Genomic DNA, 23,554 nt, shown 5'->3' on the forward strand with positions numbered 1-23,554 from the left:
AAGCAACTCAGACACTGCAAAGGAATGGGAAGGAGTAAAAGCATAGGGACACCACTTAAAGGAGTGCCTGAAGGAAGGGATGGCGACAAGAGATTTCCTAGCGGGAAGAAACAGATTTTTAAGACAGAAGAAGAGCACACACGTCTGCCTTCAGAGGACACTAATGATCGCTAAGCCTTTTCTTCTACCATTTGGCCCAACGCAGGACAGGAAAATTCCCACTTCGGTTTTTGCCCATCACAAAATTTAAGTACTTCTTCTAATTTCAAAACTTTCACCAGGCCTGTCTGGAAGTCTCCTTATTTATTTTTTTTCCCAATGCATTGCTTTTTTAGGAATGATTATGTTTTCCTAACGCTGCTTACTGCCCGCCAAGGCGGTTCACAGTAGTATGATCAGATTCATTTCAAATGAATAGCAGTCAGGTCACTGATTAACATAGTTTTCTGGTTTCCTAAACCAAGGATGGATGTCCACAGAAAACAAAGTTAGCCTCCTCCGGGCCAGAGGATGGCCTCAGAGCGAGAGTGCCTGGGAGCCTCTGCCTGTCAGGAGCTGCGGGCTTGGGCCACGCTATTTAACCAGTCTGGGTCCCGATTTCCACATCTTGAAAAACAAGGGTGTTAATAGTTCTTGCCTCATGAGATTGTTGTCCCGATGAACTGAGACAATATACAAAGAGCTTGAAAGGATGCCAAAGCGCTTTAGAAATGCTGGCTCTACTGCTCTTGTCCAATAAAAATACTGAAATACTTGCCCTCTGATTTTATGTGGGCATTTCCCGAAGTGCGGGCAGCATCCCCACTGGGGGTGGCCATTCCGACAGGATAAGCCATGGGGGTGACCTGCAAAGCTAGTTTTCACTTCACAGCATAGGAAAAAAAAAAAAAACTGTCCTCTGCAAACGCGTGACATTTTCTACATTTTTCTTCTTCTTTTTCTCCCCCCTCCTCCTTTTTCTTTTCTTTTCTTTTTTTTTTTGGTGGGGGAGGCATGTACAGGGTAGTCAGACATTTTTATTGCAAAATGCCGTCTGGAAAAGATGCAAAACAAAATTGCTAACATGCAAGGGAGAAAAATAAGGGAGAAAAACAAAAGGCCCCCTTCCCTTTGCTTATTGAGTTCAAAGGCATAACAGGCAAGCACCCTGCAGCAAATGGGAAGCTACACTAATTTTAAAGCCATAAAATGCTATCAAGTTCCCTGCGGGGCAGGACTACACTGAAGCTCGTGGCACCTAAATAAGATATGGTTCATTTACTTCGCAGCTTAGCCTAATGTAATCATCAGCGGAGTTTTAGCCTAGAGTTGTAACAGGCAAACAGCCGCTGCGGCAGAGGCGGTACTCCCAGCCATCGGCGGGGCCGCGGCTAGACGGCTGTTGATTAGAAAATTTTTCAGTTTTGACAAGCACTTAATGAACATCAATCGCACCTTGACTGGTTTCCATCTGGGGCCACAGGCACACCTGAGAAGAAGCAGGTCTCCCCGTCTCCGCCTCTTCTTCCTTCCCAACACTGTGGCAACCAGCCGGCAACCAGGTTAGAACCGGAGAAGCACATACTTACAAAGTCGAATAATGAAATTCCATTTCTTGGCAGCAGGGAAAAAGAATATTCCCGCACTGTCCCCCACCTCCGATCTCTCCCACTGAGAGTTCTCCGGAGCGACTTGCCGTCAGCGAAGAAAACGGACGGGTTTGATTTATTTACCTTTCGCAAGAATTTCCGGCCATAATTAGTAACCCTCCAAAGGCCCGAAATGGAAAACCAAGTGATACAGATTGGGTACAAGGATGAAGCATCATGCTGCGTACTGATAAGACGATATTCCAAGGACTCCTCTGGAAGCTTTACTCAGATCCACAGGCTACACGGTTAACTCTGTACAGTTATAAAAACATATATATACTTTTTGCAGAAGAATTTTTCAATGCAGAAAAATTTTTAAGTTAGGTAGGGTCTAGGCTACCCGGTGGTTTAATTTCTATACAGATAGGAAGACTTTATTTGTCTGATCTCACCCTACTTATGGTCACTCTGTTCTCAACATCAAGACGTGTACTACGGTGAGCCTGCATTTTGACAATTTTAACCATCAATCTAAACACTTTCAAAGCCCAAGGGCTACCTAAAAGAAACAAGGAATTCCTCAGGGCAGAAATAAGAGTTTGATAAAGATTCTAACATTTTTGTGTATGTGTAATAGGTATGAGTTTTTCAGTAGTCATCTTTTTCTAACAAAATTTGTAGCTAGGGGCTTCCCTGGTGGCGCAGTGGTTGAGAGTCCGCCTGCTGATGCAGGGGACACGGGTTCGTGCCCTGGTCCGGGAAGATCCCACATGCCGCGGAGCGGCTGGGCCCGTGAGCCATGGCCGCTGAGCCTGCGCGTCCGGAGCCTGTGCTCCGCAACGGGAGAGGCCACAACAGTGAGAGGCCCGCGTACCGCAAAAAAAAAAAAAAAAAAAAAAAAAAAAAAAAAAAAAAAAAAAAAAAAACAAACCAAAAAACCTTGTAGCTATTCCCTGAAAATATTTATACTACTATGGCAGTATCATTCCATGGGTTTGAAATCATTGATATACGGGAGAAATAATTTATCATACTATCTGAAACTTGCTGCATGAATGCCAAAAATATTTCCCAGGTCACCTAAAGAGCAGAGAGGGACAGCCTCCCTCACCTCTGGAGGGCACTTGGCAAACACAGAGAGAGCCCATGGCCCATGTGGGCAGGGCTGGGTGGGTGTTTGCATGCCACATGGACCATGTCCAGACCATCATTCAGGTTATGAATCCTCCAGAACCCACCATGCTCATGACTGGGCCTAGCGATTTCTCTGTGGTATTTCTCATCCAGGGCCCTCATTAATGCTGGGCATCTTTAAATTCAGCCATTCTCAGTAGTTCTCCCACACTGTAGTTTTTACATTAAAACCTCAAGCTCCAGAGAGGTATCTGTACACCTATGCTCACAGCAGCATCATTCACAACAGTTAAGAGGAGGAAACAGCCCAAGTGTCCATCCAACAAATGGATACACAGAATGCGGTATGTATACCTGGAACTAGTGCCAGGACCCCGACGGACACCAAAATCCGCAGATGCTCAAGTCCCTTATATAGGACGGCACAGTATGTGCATATAACCTACACATACCCTCCTGTGCACTTTGAATCAGCTCTAGATTGCTCATAATGCCCAATACGATGTAAGTGCTATATAAACAGCTGCTGGCATGCGAGAAATTCAAATTTTGTTTTTTGGAACTCTCTGGAATTTTTTTCCCGAATGTTTTCGATCTGCAGTTGGTTGAATCCCTGGACTGTATATATCCAATGGTATTGTATGTATATACAATGGAATATTATTCAGCCTTAAAAAGGGAGGAAATGCTACAACACAGATGAACCTTCAAGACAGGGAGCTAAGTGAAATAAGCCAATCACAAAAAGATAAACACTACATGATTCCACTCCTACGAGGTACTCAGTAGTCAAATTCATAGAAACAGAAGGTAGAAGGGTGGCTGGAGGAGGGGGAACTCAGAGTCAGTGCTTAATGGGGACAGAGCTTCAGTTTTGCAAAATGAAAAAGTATCAGAAACGGATGGTGGTGACGGTTGCACAACACTGTGAATGGCCTTATCACTCCTCAACTATCTGCTTAAAAATGGTGAAGATGGCAAATTTTATGTGATGTGTGTTTTACTACAAATAGAGCAAAACAAAACCAAAAAACATCTCAAACTCCTGTCCAACCTTGGTGACCTGCTCTTCATTCTGCAGAAATGGAGCCTGGAAGTGACTGTGACACTTTTCTGTGGCTTAAAAACATCACATGGCGGCTTCCTTTCCTACAGTTTCAGCACTGCAGGCCTACAGGTGTGAGCACAGGCCACGCGTCTGGCTAATCGTGCCATCATTCTTTCACTCCTTCGACAAAACAGCATTGGCTCAATGTGAAGGCAACGCTGGCAACAGGACCCAGAATGTCTCCGGCTCCGGCTCCGAGGAGCTCCCAGTTTTGGGGGAGAATCGGGGCCATGAAATAAGGCAAGAGAACAGGGAAATAAGCCAGAGGGTAAGGTGCGGGCACACAGCAGCGGTGCCCACATAGGCCTGCCTAGCAGCGGGGGAGGCTTCCGGGAGGAAGTGACATGTAAGACACCACCAGGAGGGGACAGGAGAGAACACTGCTGGTGGCAGCGACGGCATCTGTTAGGACCTGGAGCCCCCAGAACACGGCCAGTGCCAGGAACTAAAAGAAAACCAGAGCTGTGGAGGAGGGATGGTGGGAGACTGAGGGAGCAGGTGAGGCCCGGAGGGGCCTGCTAGGGAGCAAGGACACCGTCTGAAGTGAAGCGGGAATCCTCTCCGCACGGAACGTCTAAAAGAAACAAATGCAGGGACGGAAATCAACGTGCGACGTGAATTACAAGTGAGGGATCATGGGAAGACCTGCTCTCCTCCGCACTGTGCAGACAGGTTTTGGGAAACGCGATGGGCAGGTACCACTCTAGGAGAAACGAGCAGACGTGCAGTTCTGAAAGTTCAGGACAGGTAGGGGTTGGGAAGTCATCTCTCTAGCTGTGACCTCTGAGGTCTTCCTGATGAATTCCCAGGGACTACGGTGGGGAAAGAGAGGCCAGCAGAGCAATCACCTTGAAAGGGGCCTCCTGATTCCAGGGAGCCGTCCAGTCCCAGGGCTCCACAGGGGGACCTCCAGGCCGCCACGGCGGGGATGGGGCCGTGCCAGGAGCCGAAACCACAAATAAGGGGGCCCGGTCCATGGCTGCTTCTGTCCACCTGGAACCAGAAGGTATCGACTCGGGGGGGCGGGGTCGGGGGAAGCTGACGGAACGCCTTGGAAATCAAGGAAGGAAGGAACTATAAGACGGAAGGAGGTAATGAAGTTTGGGAGCCCAGAGATGCAACACACCTTGTTCGCATTCTGTAGATAAAACACACTGCGTGAAGTTCCGCCCAGAGCCATGTGTGTATAAACATAAGAGCCTATGCTCCTACGTTGACTAGAGAGGGGTGTATTTAAGAACACACTCTCCCATCAAGCGCCTGCTATAAGCTGCCTCGGTTCCTGCCCTGGAAAAGGCAGAGCATTCAGTACGCCTGGAGCTGGACAAATCAACACCTCCAGATCCTTGAGGTGATTCCCACAACACTGGCTTGAAAGGCCAGGTCTGCCCTGAAACGGATCCGTTTGGATAAAGGGCCTGTGGTTGCTTCTGGGGAAGCAGAGAACGCTGGAGACTGAAGGACGTGAGCCTCTGTCCCATCCTCGACAAAGCCCCGCACACAGGGCTTATCCCTTCAGGCCCAGAAGCAGGAGACACACTTGGGATTTTCGGTGCTTCTGAGAGCTGTCTCCTGCCATCTGAGAAACTCTTGCAGAAACACCTGTCGCGGTCCAATGTACTTGTCGCGGCCCGATGTACCGCTTACAAACCCTTTCCCACTTGTCTAAACAGGCAGTGAGACGAGAGAACAGAAGTGCTCATCTGTTGCCATACAGCTCCAGACCTTTGTTCCCTGATACCTACGTATTTTCCTAACCTCCTTTACCTGGATTGTTCTGGGTTCCAACACTCTTCTAAGATTTTATGGCATCCGTATCATGCCATTTGTGTGTGTGTTCTCTTCCGACCCCGACGTAAGCTAATCTATTCTTAGGGAGGTCTAGCTGTGCAATGTGGGTGGCTTTCTCCGTCTCAGTCTCACCAGAATTTTTAAAGCAGAGCCAGGATCACCAAGGACAGGTTTGGAGCCCAGGGCCCTAGGAGCACAGACTTGACATGAAGCTACTGAGCAGCCATGCTCCCTGCCACGTGGCCCCTACGTACGGGCCTGTGTGCTGAGCCCATGCTAGCCCTGGGCAGACGGGGGACTGGGCACAGTCCTTGCCCTCGGTGAGGCTACACTAGACGAAGCGGTACAGACGCGAGAGGCGCCAGGACAGGTGGGCAGCCTGGGAACCAGGTGTACCTCCAGCGGACAAAGGGCATGAAGGTCCACCTGCATGACGAGCATCAGACCAGAAACACAAGAAGCCAGACTGGAGAGGAACGTTCAGACCGAGGACGGCTTCCGGCACTGCGGCTTCTACAGGGGTAGCAAGATCCCGTAATCATTCATCACAGAATGATGCAGGTCGACTGCCGCGGTGTGACACAGCCAGGACACGCCAGACAGCATCTTCTCAGAAAGAAAGGGAGGCCTGACTTCTCTCTCAGGGTTATCAGTCATTCCATGACTCAAAGCTTCTACATCTGGAAATCTGGGCTTGGAATCTGTCTGTCTAGCCCTGTAGCCTGGCTTCTGCAATGTTCTGGGGAAAACAAGGGAGAGGTTTTCCGAGCGTAACTCAATTCACCGCCTCAAGAGACAGGGGTCTCCCTTCACGGGTGTGCAGCGGGCTGAAGGGACAGATTCTTAGTGAATCCTCAATCCTCAAGTAAAACGTCCCCATTTTATGTGAGGATTGTGTTGTTTTATTTTTTACTTTTTTTACTTTTGGCCGCACCTTGCAGCTTGTGGGATCCTAGTTCCCTGACCAGGGATTGAACACGGGCCCTCGGCAGTGAAAGCGGAAGAGTCCTAACAATTGGACTGCCAGGGAATTCCCAGGATTGTTATTTTAAATGACACTTACCAGCAGTGGGTACAGGCAGGAGTTGTTCTTACAACAAATGGTATCTTCCTTTTCACCTTTAACTATTTCTTTTGAGAAGCATACCTACTTGGAAAGCATCTCACATCTTTTTGTTATTTTGGCATCAGTATCAGTAAACAAGTGGATTTTTCTGCCTGACTTTGAAACTAGAAACATACTGCAATCAGCATTCCGATGACAATTCAGAGTTCAAGTCCATGGGGGAAAAAACAAGGAAATGTCAGCAACCTGCAGAATCCAAGGCTTTGTGGAGCCGGAGAGTCTAAGGCACTTGATTAGGAATGAATGTCCTGTAAGAAGGAAAAGCCCAGTTCTGCAGGGCAGGGAGAAATGACAGCACCCCAGCTGCTGCTATAACTCAGGCAACATACAGAATGGGAAAGAAATCCAGGAGGGAGGATTTCAAAAGTGTGAGCAACTCAAGCACATGTCAGCCAGGTGGGCTGTCCACACCTGCCACGTGTGCTCAGGAGGAAGCTGGGAGAACCCCCCTGGTCTGGGCACCATAAAGTCCTTGGCTTGACCTGCGGCCAAGAGAGAACTCTTACAAGTCCATTTAGGAATCCCCCCCCACACCCCTTTGCCAGCAGGAATTTCAGCTGTGCCCTCGACGGCAGCTCCTTCGACACGGAAGATGAATGGGTGGCGATGCTGAACTGTGCAGCCCCGAGGTCCAAGTTCCTTCTCATTATCCTCTCCATTTCTCTATCAAGGTGCTCCCTAAGGCTCACATTCAAGTCCATAGAAAGGGAATTCAAGGATCTCAGAACAGGCTGCCTTTCACCCACCCAGACTAGAAACCAGCAAAGTGTCACAAAACCTCGGGACACTAAGACGGGTCTCCCCCGCAAAAAGTTAAGCAGGTAGGGCTTTTTAAAGGTCTTGTAGTTGTACAATTTTCTCCGAGGATCAAAAAAATACAGACCACGGAGCAGCAGCAGAAGTCAACAGCTTGCTTTTTATTTATTTATTTACTTTTAAAGTGTGTTTATTTGTCTATTTTTGGCTGTGTTGGGTCTTCGTTGCTGCACGCAGGCTTTTCTCTAGTTGCGGCGAGCGGGGGCTACTCTTCGTTGCAGTGCGTGTGCTCCTCATGGCGGTGGCTTCTCTTGTTGCGGGGCACGGGCTCTAGGGCACAGGCTCAGTAGTTGTGGCGCCCGGGCTCAGTTGCTCCGCAGCATGTGGGATCATCCCGGACCAGGGCTCGAACCCGTGTCCCCTGCATCGGCAGGCGAGTTCTTAACCACTGCGCCACCAGGGAAGCCCAACAGCTTGCTTTTTACTATTTCAGTCTTATTTATATATTTAGGGCTGTCTTTGCAAAATGCCACGTGGAGATGAAAGAGCAGTTAAGCTGGTCAGTCCTGAAGCTCGGGTGACCAGCTTCTCCCAGTTGCCTGGGACTTCCCAGGTTTTAGCACTGGACGTCCTGCATCCTAGGAAAACCAGGGCAGTCGATACTCTACAACGCCAAAGCAGCTTCGTTATCTTGGTTGAGTTTTCTATGTGTTATCTAAACTGCGCTCTAGGTTTTATTTAATTTAATAACAGCATCTTGAGAAAGAAAGACGAATCAAATCAACTGGCTTGTTTTCTGAGCCCGGGTCTTCGTCTTACCATGAAACTGATCCCACCCAGCAACTCCAAACTTGGAATGGGGTTGTCCTTAGAAGTCCAACTGACTCTGCGAGCCTCCATTCGCTAGGGGTTCCTGGTGACAATTTCAGACGCACACACCCTTAAGAGTCTGAAGTGATCTTGAGAAGACAGTAACAGCAAGCATGCCCTTGCAGTTCAAGGATTCTTTCTCTGGATTTCCAGAGCAGACGCTGTGCAGCCAGTTTCTCGATGTCTACCTTAAAACGCACACTGAGAAGAAATGAAGCCTGACTGTATGCAGAAGGGTAGGATGTGTGAGCTGAAGCTTCGCAGGCAAGTTCCACCTTCTGAAAAGGCGGCAGCCCAGGTCCACCACAGACCAGGCGCTGATACACTCAGTTACAGAGACAATGCCACGGACCTGTGGGTTCCTTCAGTCCTCCCCCACCGGCTGCTCTGCTCAGCTATTCTGCCCCTGCCATCAGACCGCACGGCTATCCTTCCCCAGCGCGGGAACCACCGATCTTTAGGAACACCTAGGTTGAAATCCACCATCACTTCTTCCTCCTATGGCTGCATCTCCTCCTCTCTACCTACAATGCAGGAGGGAGGGGGACCCCATGAGCCCAAGCCAGCCACTGCTGACGGCCCCCGAGCCCCTGGGGAAGAGCGGAAGCAGGCCAGGAGGGGTGGCAGTGGGCGAAGGGTGGGGTTGAGACTTCACGGACCACAGAGTGAGTAAATCTGGGGTCCAGAGGCATCGCTGATATCAACTTGTAGGGAACTTTCTCCGTCTGGGTGGGATCAATGTTTGGCCCACTTTCCCTCTCATTTCCAGATGATCACTTCGTATGATCTGGCCACACACAGGCGATTCTACTCCACTGCCCGGAGAGGGTCTCTCCTCCCTAAGAGAAGTGTTTAAGGTTTTCAACAACAGGAAACATGCCTGGGGTGAAAAAGCTTCCTTCAATGATGTCTATCTGCGGTACAGGGAAGGCTTAGGGACACCTGTGCTACAGAAATGGCAGAATGAGGCCAAGCTGTGTGTCAGAGGGACCAAGGATTTGGGGCCCCTAAATAATCTGTGTAGGAGCTGAGATGAGGCTTGGGGTGAAAACCAGAAAGACACGTCCGGGATGATGCCATCGAACTGGGCCGACTTTGAGGGCTTGGGAAGAAGATGTGGCTGGGAAAGGGTGTGCCAGAAGGGAACTCTGAAGCTGCGGTGACCAGTGGGAAGTGATGTCCTGGGGACACCACCCGAGGTCCCTTTCTATTAATCTTGTGCATGTGAGCTCTGAGGGGGACAGGCCATCCAGGGCACCAACGTCAGATTCCCTGGCAGCTGACCCATTCCAAGCACTCGGTGAACTTGGTCTCACACCAACCCCACTGCCGGCTGCAAAGCTGAGGCCCCCCAGTTTCATGACTGCCAGCCTGTTTCTTAAGCCCCAGTTTCTGACAAGCCAGAGCATGTCATCCTGCTAGGATTCCACAAGCTGGGCACACAGCTGGGGCCACACACTGACTGTTTATTTTGTCCAAAGGCTGGGTCTGTTTTCTACCCCACCAACGCGTGCGAGAGATCTGCTGGGATTAAAACTTGTGGTTCGGGTCCAAAGGATGATCTTTACATAAACACTTCCACAGACACCTGTGTAATAAGGAAACCGTATCTGTTTCCCTCAAGAATAGAAATGACCTCCTCTGGGAGATCTTTTTTTTTTTCGGTATGCAGGCCTCTCACTGTCACAGCCTCTCCTGTTGCGGAGCACAGGCTCCGAACGCGCAGGCTCAGCGGCCATGGCTCACGGGTCCAGCCGCTCTGTGGCATGTGGGATCTTCCTGGACCGGGGCACGAACCCGTGTCCCCTGCATCAGCAGGCGGACTCTCAACCACTGCGCCACCGGGGAAGCCCCCCCCCTTTTTTTTTTAAAGGAAGTGGTCAGTCTCCCGCTTCCACAGCGCCCGAAGTAAGTTAAAGGTAGAGCCCAGTGCTGCTGGAGCATCCTGTCCAAGAAAACATCTGAGAAAACCATCATTGCTGGCAGCCCAGGGGAGCTGAAGGGGTGATGCGGCGAGGCTGGGGAAGGAGAGGCTTGTGGGGCAGGCCGCTCGGTCCAGCAGCAAACTCCGTACCCTGTCATAAACTCTTGGCCTTGCCTGCCTGCCGGTCCAGGGACACTGGTCAGGGTGGTCATCTGGGATTTTAAATCGGCTAGCTAACGAAGAAGCTGTCTAGATCAGCCCCTGCAGAGGGGGTCCAGCCTTACAGACCACGCTCTCTGATGCAGGCAACACTCTGCAGGTGACGCACCTTGACTGCAATAGAACAATTCAGGGCCCTCACCACGCTGGCCTGTTTCCCCACAAGCTTGATTCAGTCGTTTACTCTTGCTCCAGTCCTCCTTGTGTGCAAGACCCCGCCGAGACCCTTGGGTTCGGCAGGACACCACGTCGAAGGTGACTCGTGATAGAGTCAGGGTCCAGCCTGATGCAGTCCGTGTGCAGTGCCTGTGCGCACAGGAAATGAATGCCTGTCCACCAAGAGGAGAGCCACACGGCCACAGGTAAGTGCTGGTTTTGAAGGGGCCGCTGGGGCTGCTACAGGCCCCACCTAACATCTGTTTGAATGATACACGTTTTGTGTATCTCAAGCCTATTGCTCTCAGACGCCCAACCCCACCCCATTACAGGCGCATTACCTTATTGGAATCCCACCCTCCAAAAAGCGTGCCAGTTTCCTTTTTGGTAAATAAATGACCTCATCGTCAAAAGTTACGAGGATACACGGGAGCTGGCACAGCTATTCCACCAAAAGGACAAACACAATCTTTGTAGAAAACTATCTGAAACTGTCAGACCGTTTAGCCAAGTTCTTTTCCTCGGCTCCCTGGAGAGGAACAGGCTGCAGGTTCTGCTACTTGAGATCAACGCAGGTCCCCTGCTCCACGGCCAGTACGAGGGTGATGACCGACAGTACCGAAACCCAAAGCCACCAACCTGGGCAAGATTTCCCCAACACTTAACCACTTAGGTCGCCAGCACAAGTGGCCAGTAAGCTTAGCGGTCCTTCTGCCGTAATACATCTCGGAGATAACCAGGGAGTGAGTGACAGTGTGGTCAGTGTTGGAGACCATTTGGTTCTATCACCTTTTGAAATTTTCCAGACCCATTCTCCATGACGCAGAACTTTGGGACCTGAGTTAGCAACACATCTGCATGCTCCCAAATTTCTTATTAAGGAAAGCCAGGATTCTGCCCTTGGACATCCCCTTGAATACCTCCTCCCATCTGGAACCAAAGAATGCCAGTCTAACTCAGCTGCTGGGGATCTGTAGCTCCCAACAACTTAGACTAGAACAGATCCGTTCCAGGTACCTGCCAGAGAATATACCTGAAACTCAAAACTCAAAATATACCTTCACCCAAAGCTTAGCTGTATAGACAAAATCGGTGAAGGATTACAATGAAGGCCATGCCACCCCGTCATGCTCCAGTAATTCAGATCCACTTCTATATTAAGCCACTCCCTTAGGGAACTGTGTCCCTGCATCAATAATTCCAGTTCCCAAGAGACTGGCATTAACTGAAATGCACTTTAAAGTGACACTGGCTCTTGCTTGCCCTACAATTACATAACAAAGCCCCACTGTGCTCCTTTGCTGGATTCCAATAATATCCATGCGTACATAGGAAAAAAAAAAAGCCGGCACTGAGGGCCGTGAGAAGCAGCAGACTGTGTGGGAGAATGTTTGAAGAACCGATGCTGATTACGTCACCAAGAGGTTGAGATGAAAAGTAAGTGGGCATCAGCCCTCCTACAGGAATGTTCCGGTACCATCTTTTGTTGTTATCATCTTTCCCCCTTGGCAAGTAGGAGCAAATGCCCCTCTGATGGCACGTGAGCTTAGCAGGTGAGCGTAAGGTGACTTAAGATGCATCGTCAATCAGATCTCACATTTTTTACTTCCCAGCAAGAAGATGGTGATTGCACGTCTCCCTCTAAGTAACATAAAGCAAATGGGTCAATAATTAGGCTTCGCTCTCTGACGGGGTCTTTGGAAGAACTACGCCAGTGAAAAAGGGCCGCCTCCTTGCTGATGGGGCAGCTCTGCGGAGAGAACCCCAAAGACCTGGAGAGGGACAGGACTGCCACAGGCAGGCCTCATGGGATGGTATTAAGTCTCTGATTTGGAGGTCACTGGAGAAGCAGGCGGCCTCTACTCCCCAAATAACCCCAAATAAATCAAGCACAAAGGAATTTCCTCTGTAAAAGAAGGAGTATATATCTCAAAAGTCTACTTAATGGTGAAGCATGGGAAGCATTCCATCGACAGGAGAAACACACCGGAGACACCTAAAGAAACGTGCTTTTGAACACGGTTCAGAAAGGTGAAGCCACTGCTGTAAGACAAGAGGGAAAAGGGCAATTCACCCCAGCAAGCAAATTACACAGCGAGGGTACCGTCTGTTACCCATCCTATTGGAAAGGTTTCTGAAAAAGGGAAATGTTCCTGAGAGTGCAGGGGAAAAAGCCAGAGGAGATGAACTGATACCGTCTTTCCAGGAATTTGGCACTACATACCCAAAGCCCATAAAAGCATACACTGTTCAACTCAGGAAGGCTGCAGCTAGGAATCTGCGGGAAATGGATGAGGACACAGAAGTGTCAAAAGAAGACACTGATTAGAGTTACTTACAACAGCAAAAATCATTCAAAATGTACATTTACTGCCAGATGTCTGTTCTGGAGATGCTGTTAAGTCAATTAGGGAGGGCACACGTGCAGAATGAATGCTATATAACTATTTAAAATGGTGGCATACATTTGCTGACATGGGAAGGTGCCTACGATCTTGCATCGTCTAGGAGAGCAGGCCACGTGCCATGTGCACAGGGGGACTGCATGCTTGTGGAAGGAAGAAGCACAGAGTGTAGAAATGGCTGGAGACATACACCCCAAAACGCGAGCAGTCACGTTTTCCAGTGGGTATTTGGGGATTTTCATCTTCTGCAGTACGTTTACTTCTAACTTCTTGCCAATCACCGTGCAATTTTTTTTAAAGTATTTAAAATGAAAAGCTTGACACTGTGATATAATCAAACAACCAGCTAATACTATATATTCTAATCTACGCCTTTGTCTACATCAAGGCAGGTAAACATCATGCAGGATTCAGGGAATGTGTCGTTCTGGAATAGGCGTTACACCCCGCCTTCAGGTTTTACCACTTTCTAAAAGAGCTCACCGTGGGTGGAATGTCTGCTTTCCCACCACTGATGAAATTAATTGTCTTTTAATCTATCTTATAAAAATCACCAGTATAAGAGATTCTATTACAGAGAAAACGAACTTGCCTCACAAACTGGTATGTGTTCTTATCGGACAATAAAAACTGACTCATGAATTGCACGTAATTCTTGTTTTGGTTCTCAGCGGCTCAAGCGGACCCTGGGTTCCCTAGTCTAGATTTTCAGACAGATCTTTTTTTTCTCCTTTCTCTTTTACTACTTGCTCCTGTCTTTTTACTCTCACTTAAAATTTTTACTCTCATTTAAATACTACTTTAACCTCCAACAGAGCTGAAAGGCTTGACGGTGACTGTGCTGGGACCCCCTCTGCCCCTCACAGCCCAACACCTGCTACTTTCTCCGAAGGAGCAATACTCACATGTAAACTTGGATGATAGGTCAGCACACCATTGTCACACAGGGTGACGTATTTCTTTTTCCATTCTTTGTTCAGTGACTTGCCACTTCGCTTCAGCAGCATGCCCTGTAAGGAAAAAGGAGGCAGACAGAAATTAATAAATATAAGTTATAAAGTCCTGGGTCCATGTTTTTAAAAAAAGAGCAGGCACATAGGTAACTTTTAAATTGTTAAACTTTCATTCTCTCTATGCCATCTTAAAATGGAAAGGACACATTTGTAGCCTGGTCATTGGATTTTCTCCTTTCTTTTTCATACGATATATTTATAGTCAACCAATTTCCTTTTGTGTATGTGTGTGTAGAACCTACCTTTCTGCCATTAATGAGTGCCAAGATACGCCATTGGTTCAACAGATATGACACAAACCGTCCTGCTGTGCTACACCACACCTTTTCTTATAACTAAGTTACAAGCACATGGAGCCCCTAAAGGTATTAAAAAGGAACCTGCATTGCCTTTTCTAAAAATAAGACAGTAACCATATTCTTACCTTATGATATTTACAAATAACATTCTTTTATAGTTTTTCATTTCAGATCTGAATTTATTAAAAATGAAATTCCATTTGCAAACTTAGCAACGGCATTCAAGAGATGAACTGTGTATAATTTCCTTTAACCCATTTTTAATGAAATCACATTAGGGCTTCTTGAAAACCATTCAAAACTGGAAACCAACACGCTTCTGCAGTATATTTGATCCAGTCTTCCTTAGATGACTGATGAGAATTTATGCTTGCTTTAACTACCAATTCCCAGCAAACCTTCTACCTTGTTTGTAGGTTTTCCTGAGTTAAGAAAACCGAAGGCAGCCCTGAGCTCTGCCAGGCCCAGCACCTCGACTCTGCACTTTCTCTCTCCCTTTTGGCGCTTCGCGCCTTCCGTACTCAGTCAATTTCAACTTGAGCTTTCACATCTGGGTTCGTCTAACTCCTGTTCACGGAAAAGAAGGAAAACAGAAGAACCTCCTTCCTTGCCCTTCCTCTTGCTGCCCATTTATAAACCTACATAATGATGATTATGACTGAGAACACATAAGACTAATGCTAGTGAATTCACCCAGATGGAGGCAGAAAGAATGTTGTAAGTTTGAGATAGAATCCGACACCTTAAAGAAGCAGAGGCATCCTGAGTCCCCTTGGGAATTTTTACCAGCCTCCATCCACCTCCTGACTCTCTTGATCGGAACCAAAATACAAGAAAAAAATCAAGTAAGCATTTTTTATGCAATAGAATTAAGTTCCAATTAATTACCAATATTGTGACATTAGTTTTACACCAAAGTTTACAAATATAATGGATTATGAACCAACTCGGGACTCTGACCACAAACGTTTATTGTCGCTGAAAGAAAATATTTCAAAGTTTGAGGCAACCCACAAGTAAACCTTTGGAAGAGCATTTCTTTCCAAGTTCTTACTTAAAGAAAGCACGTGACATAAAGTTGCAGACCTTGATTTCTTGGAATCTCAACCAATATACACCAAACATGGCACTGAGACCAACAAAGGGAAGCAGGCCCAGAGGAAAATTTTACTTACAAACCAAGGTGACGCAAGTTCCAGGACACAGTAAGAACCAGTGGGAGAGGGGTGGTCACCACTGGTGACAATGAATTAGTGACAATGAAAAAGCAACACTTAAAATCATCAAATGTCCCTCCCTGGTGGGATTTCTAAGATATTAAAACTTAGCACAATAAAACGTGACACAAGTTCTCCTGCAGGCTCACATTTTCCCACCACCATCCATTGTAGCTGGAATCCCAACAATACCAGGCGCTGGGGTTACTACCTGTCACTGGTGGCTGAGAGCCGCCCTGGGCCTCAGAAAGCTTTTCCTCCGGCCTCAAACGAAATGCAGGCCTCAGGTCACGCCCCGGGGCTCCGTGCAGAGGGACGTACAGAAGTCTCTCAGCTAGCACGTGGGCACTTTCAAGAGCAAATCCTACGCTCCCCGGTGAAAGGTATAAAGACTTATTTCTTAAGGGAATAAAGGGGAAATTTATCAGGAGGCCATGTGAAGAGACGACGTCATAGTTTTCTGGGAAATTAAATTAGGCCAATTTGTTTGGTCCTAGGAAAACTTAATGTCTTGTTGAAAAAAAAAATCCAAGTCTTGACAAATCTTGTTGAAAAAAGAAAATTCAAATCCAAATCTTGATTATTCAAATGCTGCACCATTCAGCAGACCTGAACACCCTGGTGGCCTAGGAACCATATTTCTACCCTTAAGTCCTGGCCCCAGCTGCGTTTATTATCCCACCCCTCACAGCCCACCCCAAGACTGCAGTAGAGACTGAACCGATTGGCCGCCTGGCTCCCCACGTCATGCTGCACGCAAGATGGGGTCGCCCAGCTGCTGGTCTGGGCAGAGCTGGACCAGGGAAGGCACACTTTTCTTTCAGTGGCTTGAGCGCTAGCAGGTGCTGATGCGTTTCTAAGTGTCGTCATTTTTCTCTCTCTCACTCGCTCCCCATAGGAAGCAGGGCAGGGGTAGCAGTTATGACGGCTCCCTCGTTACAGACGTGTACTCTGACCACAGAGGTAAGGGAGCTCGTTAGTGATGGGAAGTGACAGGACCAGCCTCCGTGCTCTCTTCATTCCTGCCATTACACGGGGCTGCTAAGCTCTGGCCTGTGGGCAATGACCACAATGGTCAAACTGACCAGTGTCCCCACCACTGCCTGGCCTACAGCCTTCAGTCTCGAAGCACCAGCTCGTCCTCCCAGGGCACAAAACCCAAACCTGAGAGCGGCGGGTCACCCAGGATCCTGGCAGGCACCTCCAGTCCGGTTCCTCTCTGGAGAGGGCACTGAGAATCCAGGATCGCAAGGGAATATAAAATACCCGTAGCACTCGGGCTGGTATTTTACATTCACGCAGTGAAAGAACAGATAAGCACCATTCTAACGTGAACAAATTCAAATCTGTTCCTGAAAATACATTGTATGTGGATCCAGAGGAAGGGGTTTCTGTTTGCAAATCTTCAGAGTACCCTGAAAATGCCCTAAACTCTGAGTGTCCTGGAGAGAGGGGAGACCGGGACGAGGATTTATGGAAGCAAATCTCCAGCTTTACTAAAAGATCCCAGGAAGCGGGTGGTCAGGCTGTTGCAAGTGGAGAAGGCCAGACCTCTTGATGGGGTGGAGAAGGTCAACGACGCATAGCGGAGCCAACGGTCCAGGAACGGCGCCCCGGACTGAGCAGGGAACGCAGGGTCCGCATCTGCGTTTCCAGATTTCCTGATGACCCAAGAGAAGAAGAAAAACTGGAGCTTTAAGTGACGGCTCCTTACTTTAGAATGTCAGCAACGGATTATACACCATCTGCGTGTAATTCAGGCCAAACCCGACACGTCTGCAGGCCAGACGCAGGCACCTCTGTGTCTGCGACCTCCGGCCAAGAGTTAGCAGAAGGCGGTAGCGGGGTCTGGACCAAGGTGCTGGCCCTCCCACGGCTGGGCCACGTGGGACCTCCATCCTATCACCCAGACGGCAGCCATCCACAGGCTTGCACTTCCTGGAAGGGGAGTCTCGGGAAAGCCCAGGGCTGTGGATTAATGCCCACAGCTCTGGACGTCAGGGTCCACTTCTGCACTTACCTGTGTGAACCTTTAGAAAAGGTCATGCAAAACACTAGGAGAAACCAGCAAACTGTGTGGTCTCTCCATAAATAGTAAGAAGAGCCCCACCCTGAAAAACACGACGAGACGCGAGGTCTGTGATGAGTCGAGGGCGTGGGAGGCAGCAAAGCAGGATGAACTTCTGTAATCAGAGGTTTAACTGAAGTTCAAATGAGGAGACTCAGGAAACAGCTTCTGTGGATTAAAGATGTGTTTCCTTTTGCTTTCTTTCCATTTTTTTTCTTAAATTAATTCTGAACCCTGATTTTTAGAGAGTATTTGTATCAAGTGGGAATCACAGAATTTCAGAATCACAGGAGACTCTGGAAGTCAAACCATTCCATCCTGAATCTGCTAGACCAATATTTGTGCTTGATCCCTGCCCGGGGTCACCCTGCTCAAGAATCCCTGGGGACAGTGAACCCATGGGCCTGGACCCCTAGAGCTGCCTGAGCAGGGCTCCGCTGCCCTCCGGGGGCCGAGCCTGGTCTGTAACTCTGGAGTGCAGCCTGCCCCCAGCATGCCCTTCTTTTCAGGGACCAAGGACAGTTGCCACAAAGACCCAATGAGATGTCACACAGCTACACAGCCAAGCCCGTTCTTAGCCCCAGACTCCTCCCAAAGCAAAAGGTTCCAGCGCTCTGACATGGTGAGACTCTCCTCTTGAGCACAGGTAGCATCCCCCAAAGTGCTGAAGGGAGAGAACCTATCACCTCCCTTTAGGACAAACTTCTACCGATGAAGCAGGATGCTCTAACATGCTAGCAGCCCCTCACTGCAGGCTGAGCCCCTAGACTGGATCCCCCATGCTTCTGCCATCCCAGACTTACACAATTTCTACTCTAACTACCAGGAAAATGGAAAACCCTAAAAATAGTTCATTTTAAACTTTTGAAGGACACGAAGCCCTGATCCCACAAGCTAGAAGATGACAGAGGCCGGAAGGCGCTCTGCCAGAGACACACGGGTGGGCAGCTCCCATCAGCGAGTGTAAATGGCCCTTCTGATTCTAAGTCGCTTTGATTCTGTGTGACCCAGGGCAAAACCACACGGCGGAATGTCAAAATGTATACTTGGTCTATCTTTCAGATGCCACTTTTGTACATGTAAAAACGATTTCCTGTTTAAGATCGTTTCTTGTGGACCAGCTATCCCAGTGTAGACGTCAATTACAGTTAATGCTTTATTTGAATTTCGTATGGCTTATGCATGTTTTTAAAATTTTTTATTTCAAAACAATATTGGGCTCATTGTGAGCCGGATGCTGCTCTAAGAGCCTTAGAAGTATTAACTCACTGAAAGCTTATGACGACCTGATGGTAATTACTATGACTATCCCCATTTTACAGATGAGGCCACTGAGGCACAGAGAGGCTATGTAACTTGCCCAACTCACACAGCCAGCTTGGTAGCTGATTTCAAGACAGCTTCCAATGCGCCAGGCTTCGTGTCCCTGTGTAAATCAGCCCACACTGACTCAGGGTTGCCTGAGACTCACTTTAACCAACAGTAGCAGCTGCAGTGATGCTACCTACACTGGGTTTAAACCTTAAGAAATCCTGGCAGCTTCTGCTTTGGGGAGCTCTGACCAAGAAGCCATGCTGTGCTCTGTCCATAGTTCTGAACCACAGAATTATGAGAAATAATAATAGTTTTTTCAAATCATTAGGGATTGGGGTAGAGTGTTAGGCAAAAATAGACTAGAAAAACAGAACTAGCGTCCTGCATTGCTGTAACAAAAATCAAAAACACATGTCACTGGCTTGCAACCAGGCAGCTGGCTGAGGCTGGCAGGGACTGAACAGCTGGAAGGACCGTGAGGAAAGTGCTCCCTGAGGTTGGAGAAAGGGGTCCACCTTGTGTGCTGGCAGGACGGACAGTTAGCAGACCTGCTCCCTGTGGGAACGTGCAGCACAGCCAGGATGCGCAGTGAACCCCTGCACGGACCTGGCTAAGATTTCCGAGCAGAGTGCCAAACACGCTAACTGCTCTGATGAGCTCTGATGAGTCTGGGAGGAGGGAGAGGAGATCAAGGTAGTTTACAAGCAGAATTAGAAAAAATATTTCTGATTTAAAAACCTCACTGGACCAGACCACGAGAAAAACTGTTTCTCAATCCCAGCTTCTCCTGCAGTAGAAAACTCTGAGAGTAAGAACTGGCCTCAGAACAAAGATCGAATCCAGGGAATGGCAGGGGATATGATCTCAGAATAAAGACCCCACCAAGAGTGTGGCAGTCAGACCCCCTTCTTGAGAACTCAGAAAGATTTCAGGTAGACCTTTCCCATTACCAGAAGACCTATGGATTAGAGACAGGAACCTGTGGATTGGCTTTTGCCTAATGGACCAAATTTGTAATTTGATACAAAGGACACCCACAAAGCTTTTAAAGGAATTACACCACTTTGGATTAAAAAGCACAGAGGGGACTTCCCTGGTGGCGCAGTGGTTAAGAATCTGCCTGCCAATGCAGGCGACTCGGGTTCAAACCCTGGTCCGGGAAGATCCCACATGCCACAGAGCAACTAAGCCCGTGCGCCACAACTACTGAGCCTGCGTGCCACAACTACTGAAGCCCGTGCACCTAGAGCCTGTGCTCCGCAACAAAGAGAAGCCACCGCCATGAGAAGCCCGCGCACTGCAACGAAGAGTAGCCCCTGCTCGCCACAACTAGAGAAAGCCCGCGCACTGCAACAAAGACCCAATGCAGCCAAAATAAATAAACAAACAAATTTATTAAAAATAAAATAAAATAAAAAGCCAGAGAAAAGAGGCCCTGGGCTTTCAACCCAAGTACAGGCTGAGAAAACTACATAGCTGTACACAGGCCATTTCTTATGGAGAAGGAAGGGTGACTCAGATAGCAGAGCCCAGGGCCAAGGAGGATGGCCCTAGGAGCAGAACATACCCTGTGCTGTGGACCACTGATATCTACAGGTGTTCTGTCCCTCTCCTCCTTTTTGGAATAAGGTACCTGCTGTGGTTCTCCTGCGCCGGTGTCAGCACCGTGAGTGTGTGCGTGCGTGCGTGTGTGTTTATGCGTATGATAACTTGTCCCTTGAGTACCTGGTCTTCAGATGGAAAGGCCATATCCCAGGAGCCCCATCTACATGTGCACCTGATGTAGATGACAATCTTGGATTCAAGCCTGAGCCAGATGCCATGATGGAATGAGACCTGGTGAATCTGGGGACAGGGTGAGGGTATTTTGCACGTGGGAGGGCAGATCGAAGTAGCTAGTCTCCAAAGATGACCCTCAAAAACTCAGCTCACTCTGTCACCCCAGGCCCTCAGACTCAACTCAACTAGTAGAATATGGTGGGAATGATGCTACGGTTCTGGCTGAAGCCTCGAGAAGGCCTGGAAGCTCCTGCTTTTGTGCCCTTGGGAGCCCTCGCATCCTTGGAAGAAACTGGACCACTTTTCTAGGGAGACAGTGAGAAGGGAGAGACCCTGAGACTACATGGAGGAGAATCGGGGTCTTGGATACACGATGGTCGTCGACCTGCTGGTGTCAACCCCCAGCCGTAGGAGCCACGTCTGCTGAGGCACCAGATGTGACTGAAGAAATCATCTTGTATGCCTCAGCCCTAGAAGGCATTTTGTGGAGCAGAAACGAGCTGTCCCCAACATCCCTGCTCCAAATTCCTGACCCACAGAGTCACGAGCAATAATAAAATGGTTACTGTTTTAAACCACTATGATTTGGGTTAATTACCAGCAACAGAAAACCAGTGCAGTGGGGCGAGCCGGGAGCGATAGTCTATACTCATAACCGGAAGGTACACCACCTCCCAGTGAGTCATTACACTCTCCAGACCAATTTCAAAGCTTTAACATCTTATACTAGTTTGCATAGTAAGAAATTTAAGGGCTTTGTGACATCTCAAATATTCCTCTTCTCTTACTTAGAAATGGCAAACGTTGACCTAATTCCTACCACCTCATTCATTTACTGATGCATCAGAAAGACTGATTTTTAATGATCTACAACCAAAACATCAGATTCTAGGCAGTCATTTCTTGCTTTTTTGGCTCAGGGAACTTTTTCTATGGTGGAGCAAAGAGTAGAATTGTCTTTTGGATGCAATCTCTTTATTAGTCATGTGTATTCTCTGTGTAGTCCCAAGCGGTCATTGAAAGCCAAAAGCAATGTTATTAAGGGTACAAGCTTTAAATAACTTACAAAGTTAACGTAATGAATGTAAGTGCTACCTGAAATCCATCACTCAGTGCCCGCTGCAGCCCCAAGCTGTGATAAAACACCACTCATAAATTTATATTAAAACCCTGTTCGATAGCAATTATTTACCAACAAAGATTTACTGATTGCATTAGAGACTGGGGGTCTAAAGCAGGCAAATCAGTCTTTGTTTTGAGTTGCAGGGACCAGTGGCGTTGGCGTCTGCGAGCAGAGATCATCACGACACCGGGGGAACATTTAACAGCCAGCCAGGGTCCTACGAGGCAACGGAGGACCAGCCAGCTGCAGGCTGCGGCACGGAAAGATCAGACCATCGACAGACACGAAGCACTGATCTTTGCTCTGAGGCAGCATTTCTCATCTGCTTTAACAGCCACTGGAGGCCATGCATGCATCTGACTGAAAGCAAAGGAGAGGCCATGTGTGATTCAGCAGTGATATAAATTGAATTATCCTGCTGCACTTGAGGGGGTGCCAACAGCTTCCTAATTACCAAGTTTAAAATGACGATAGTTTTTCCAGGGTTTGAAACGTTCCACACAGGTTCAGAAATGTTTAGCATTTCTGCTTCTAAAAAGGAAGTGCGGTTTGAGTCCTTCTTTGGTTCTGCAATGAACACTTGTTAAGGGCGCCTCGGTGACTTTATGACTCGCGTTCTTAGTACTTTTGAGTAGATTCTCATGATAGCAGTTAAAGGTTTTCTATGGAATTTCTAAAATGTCGCAGAGAAAAGCTGGCATCTTTACCTGAGATCCAAAGAGTAAGATCACCAATCATTCGATTTTCACATTTGCATTTAGTACTTTTATTCCCATCAACATTTTTCCTGTAACATGTATTATACTTGTGGTTTACTTATGCTTTGTTGACTTAAAGAAAGAAAAAAAGAAACTAGGAAAGGGCATCTGGGTGAGTGGTCCATTTCATCATTAGAAACTGGGGAAGCACAGGAGTCGAACGACCATACAAGGGACAGGGACACTCTCCTCCCCTGTCAGGGGCTCCTGCAGAAGCCCCTCCGGCTGCGTGTCACTCCCCGCTGTGTCTCCGCCAACAGCCCACCCTTCCAGCATGAAACTTCTCTCCATCCTGTTCCTGCTCTCTCATTACGCTAAGCTGTCCCTTGCAGATAACAAATACACACTTTACCAAGAGTGTGCCTGGACCCAAAGGAGTGGAAATTCACGCACAGAAGTGTCTGTTGCAGGGGGTGAAGTCTGTGCCTGCCTCCCCTCACATCCTTCCATCACTTACACATGGGACTGAGACGACATCAGCAAACTCCCTGTTAGGAGCGTTGGATGTATAATCCTGAGCGTTGGGCTCATCCCCATTTTAACAGGAATCTCAACGCCAGTGCACCCTGCAGAGACTGCTAGCGCTGGGAATCCGGCAGCACTGGGGCTGGCAAAATCTGGCCTGTGGGCCAAATCGAATCGTCTGCCTCTTTCTGTGAATAAAGTTTCATCGGAACGCAGCCGTGTCCATTCTTACACAGGGCTGCTTTCACCCAGTACAGCTCCGGAGTTGCAGGAAAGACCGCGTGACTTGCAAAGCATAAAATACGAGCTATCTGGCCCTTCACAGAAGAAGGTTGCTGAGCCCTGCTACAGGATCTGGAACCACGAAGAAGCAATTGGCAGCCACTGACTTAATTTACTTTATTTTTTAAAAATAAATTTATTTAATTAATTAATTTATTTTTGGCTGCGTTGGGTCC

At 48.2% G+C, this 23,554-nt stretch overlaps 1 protein-coding gene across 5 annotated transcripts in view; it reads right to left on the reverse strand.

The window, feature by feature from the left end:
• Positions 1-23,554, reverse strand: part of AGAP1 (ArfGAP with GTPase domain, ankyrin repeat and PH domain 1) — a gene marked incomplete at its 5' end in the record, with an annotated part of 560,328 nt that overhangs the window by 190,345 nt on the left and 346,429 nt on the right. For all 5 annotated transcript variants that reach the window (XR_014296980.1, XM_082658104.1, XM_082658106.1 and 2 more), the window contains one exon: positions 13,966-14,070. Coding sequence is in view for 4 of the 5 variants with exons in the window: in XM_082658104.1 (XP_082514230.1) it covers positions 13,966-14,070 (105 nt within the window). The remainder of the gene's footprint in view (positions 1-13,965; positions 14,071-23,554) is intronic.

The sequence above is a fragment of the Grampus griseus genome (genome assembly GCF_964374135.1).
Source record: "Grampus griseus genome assembly, chromosome: 7".
Taxonomy (NCBI): Eukaryota; Metazoa; Chordata; class Mammalia; order Artiodactyla; family Delphinidae; genus Grampus; species Grampus griseus.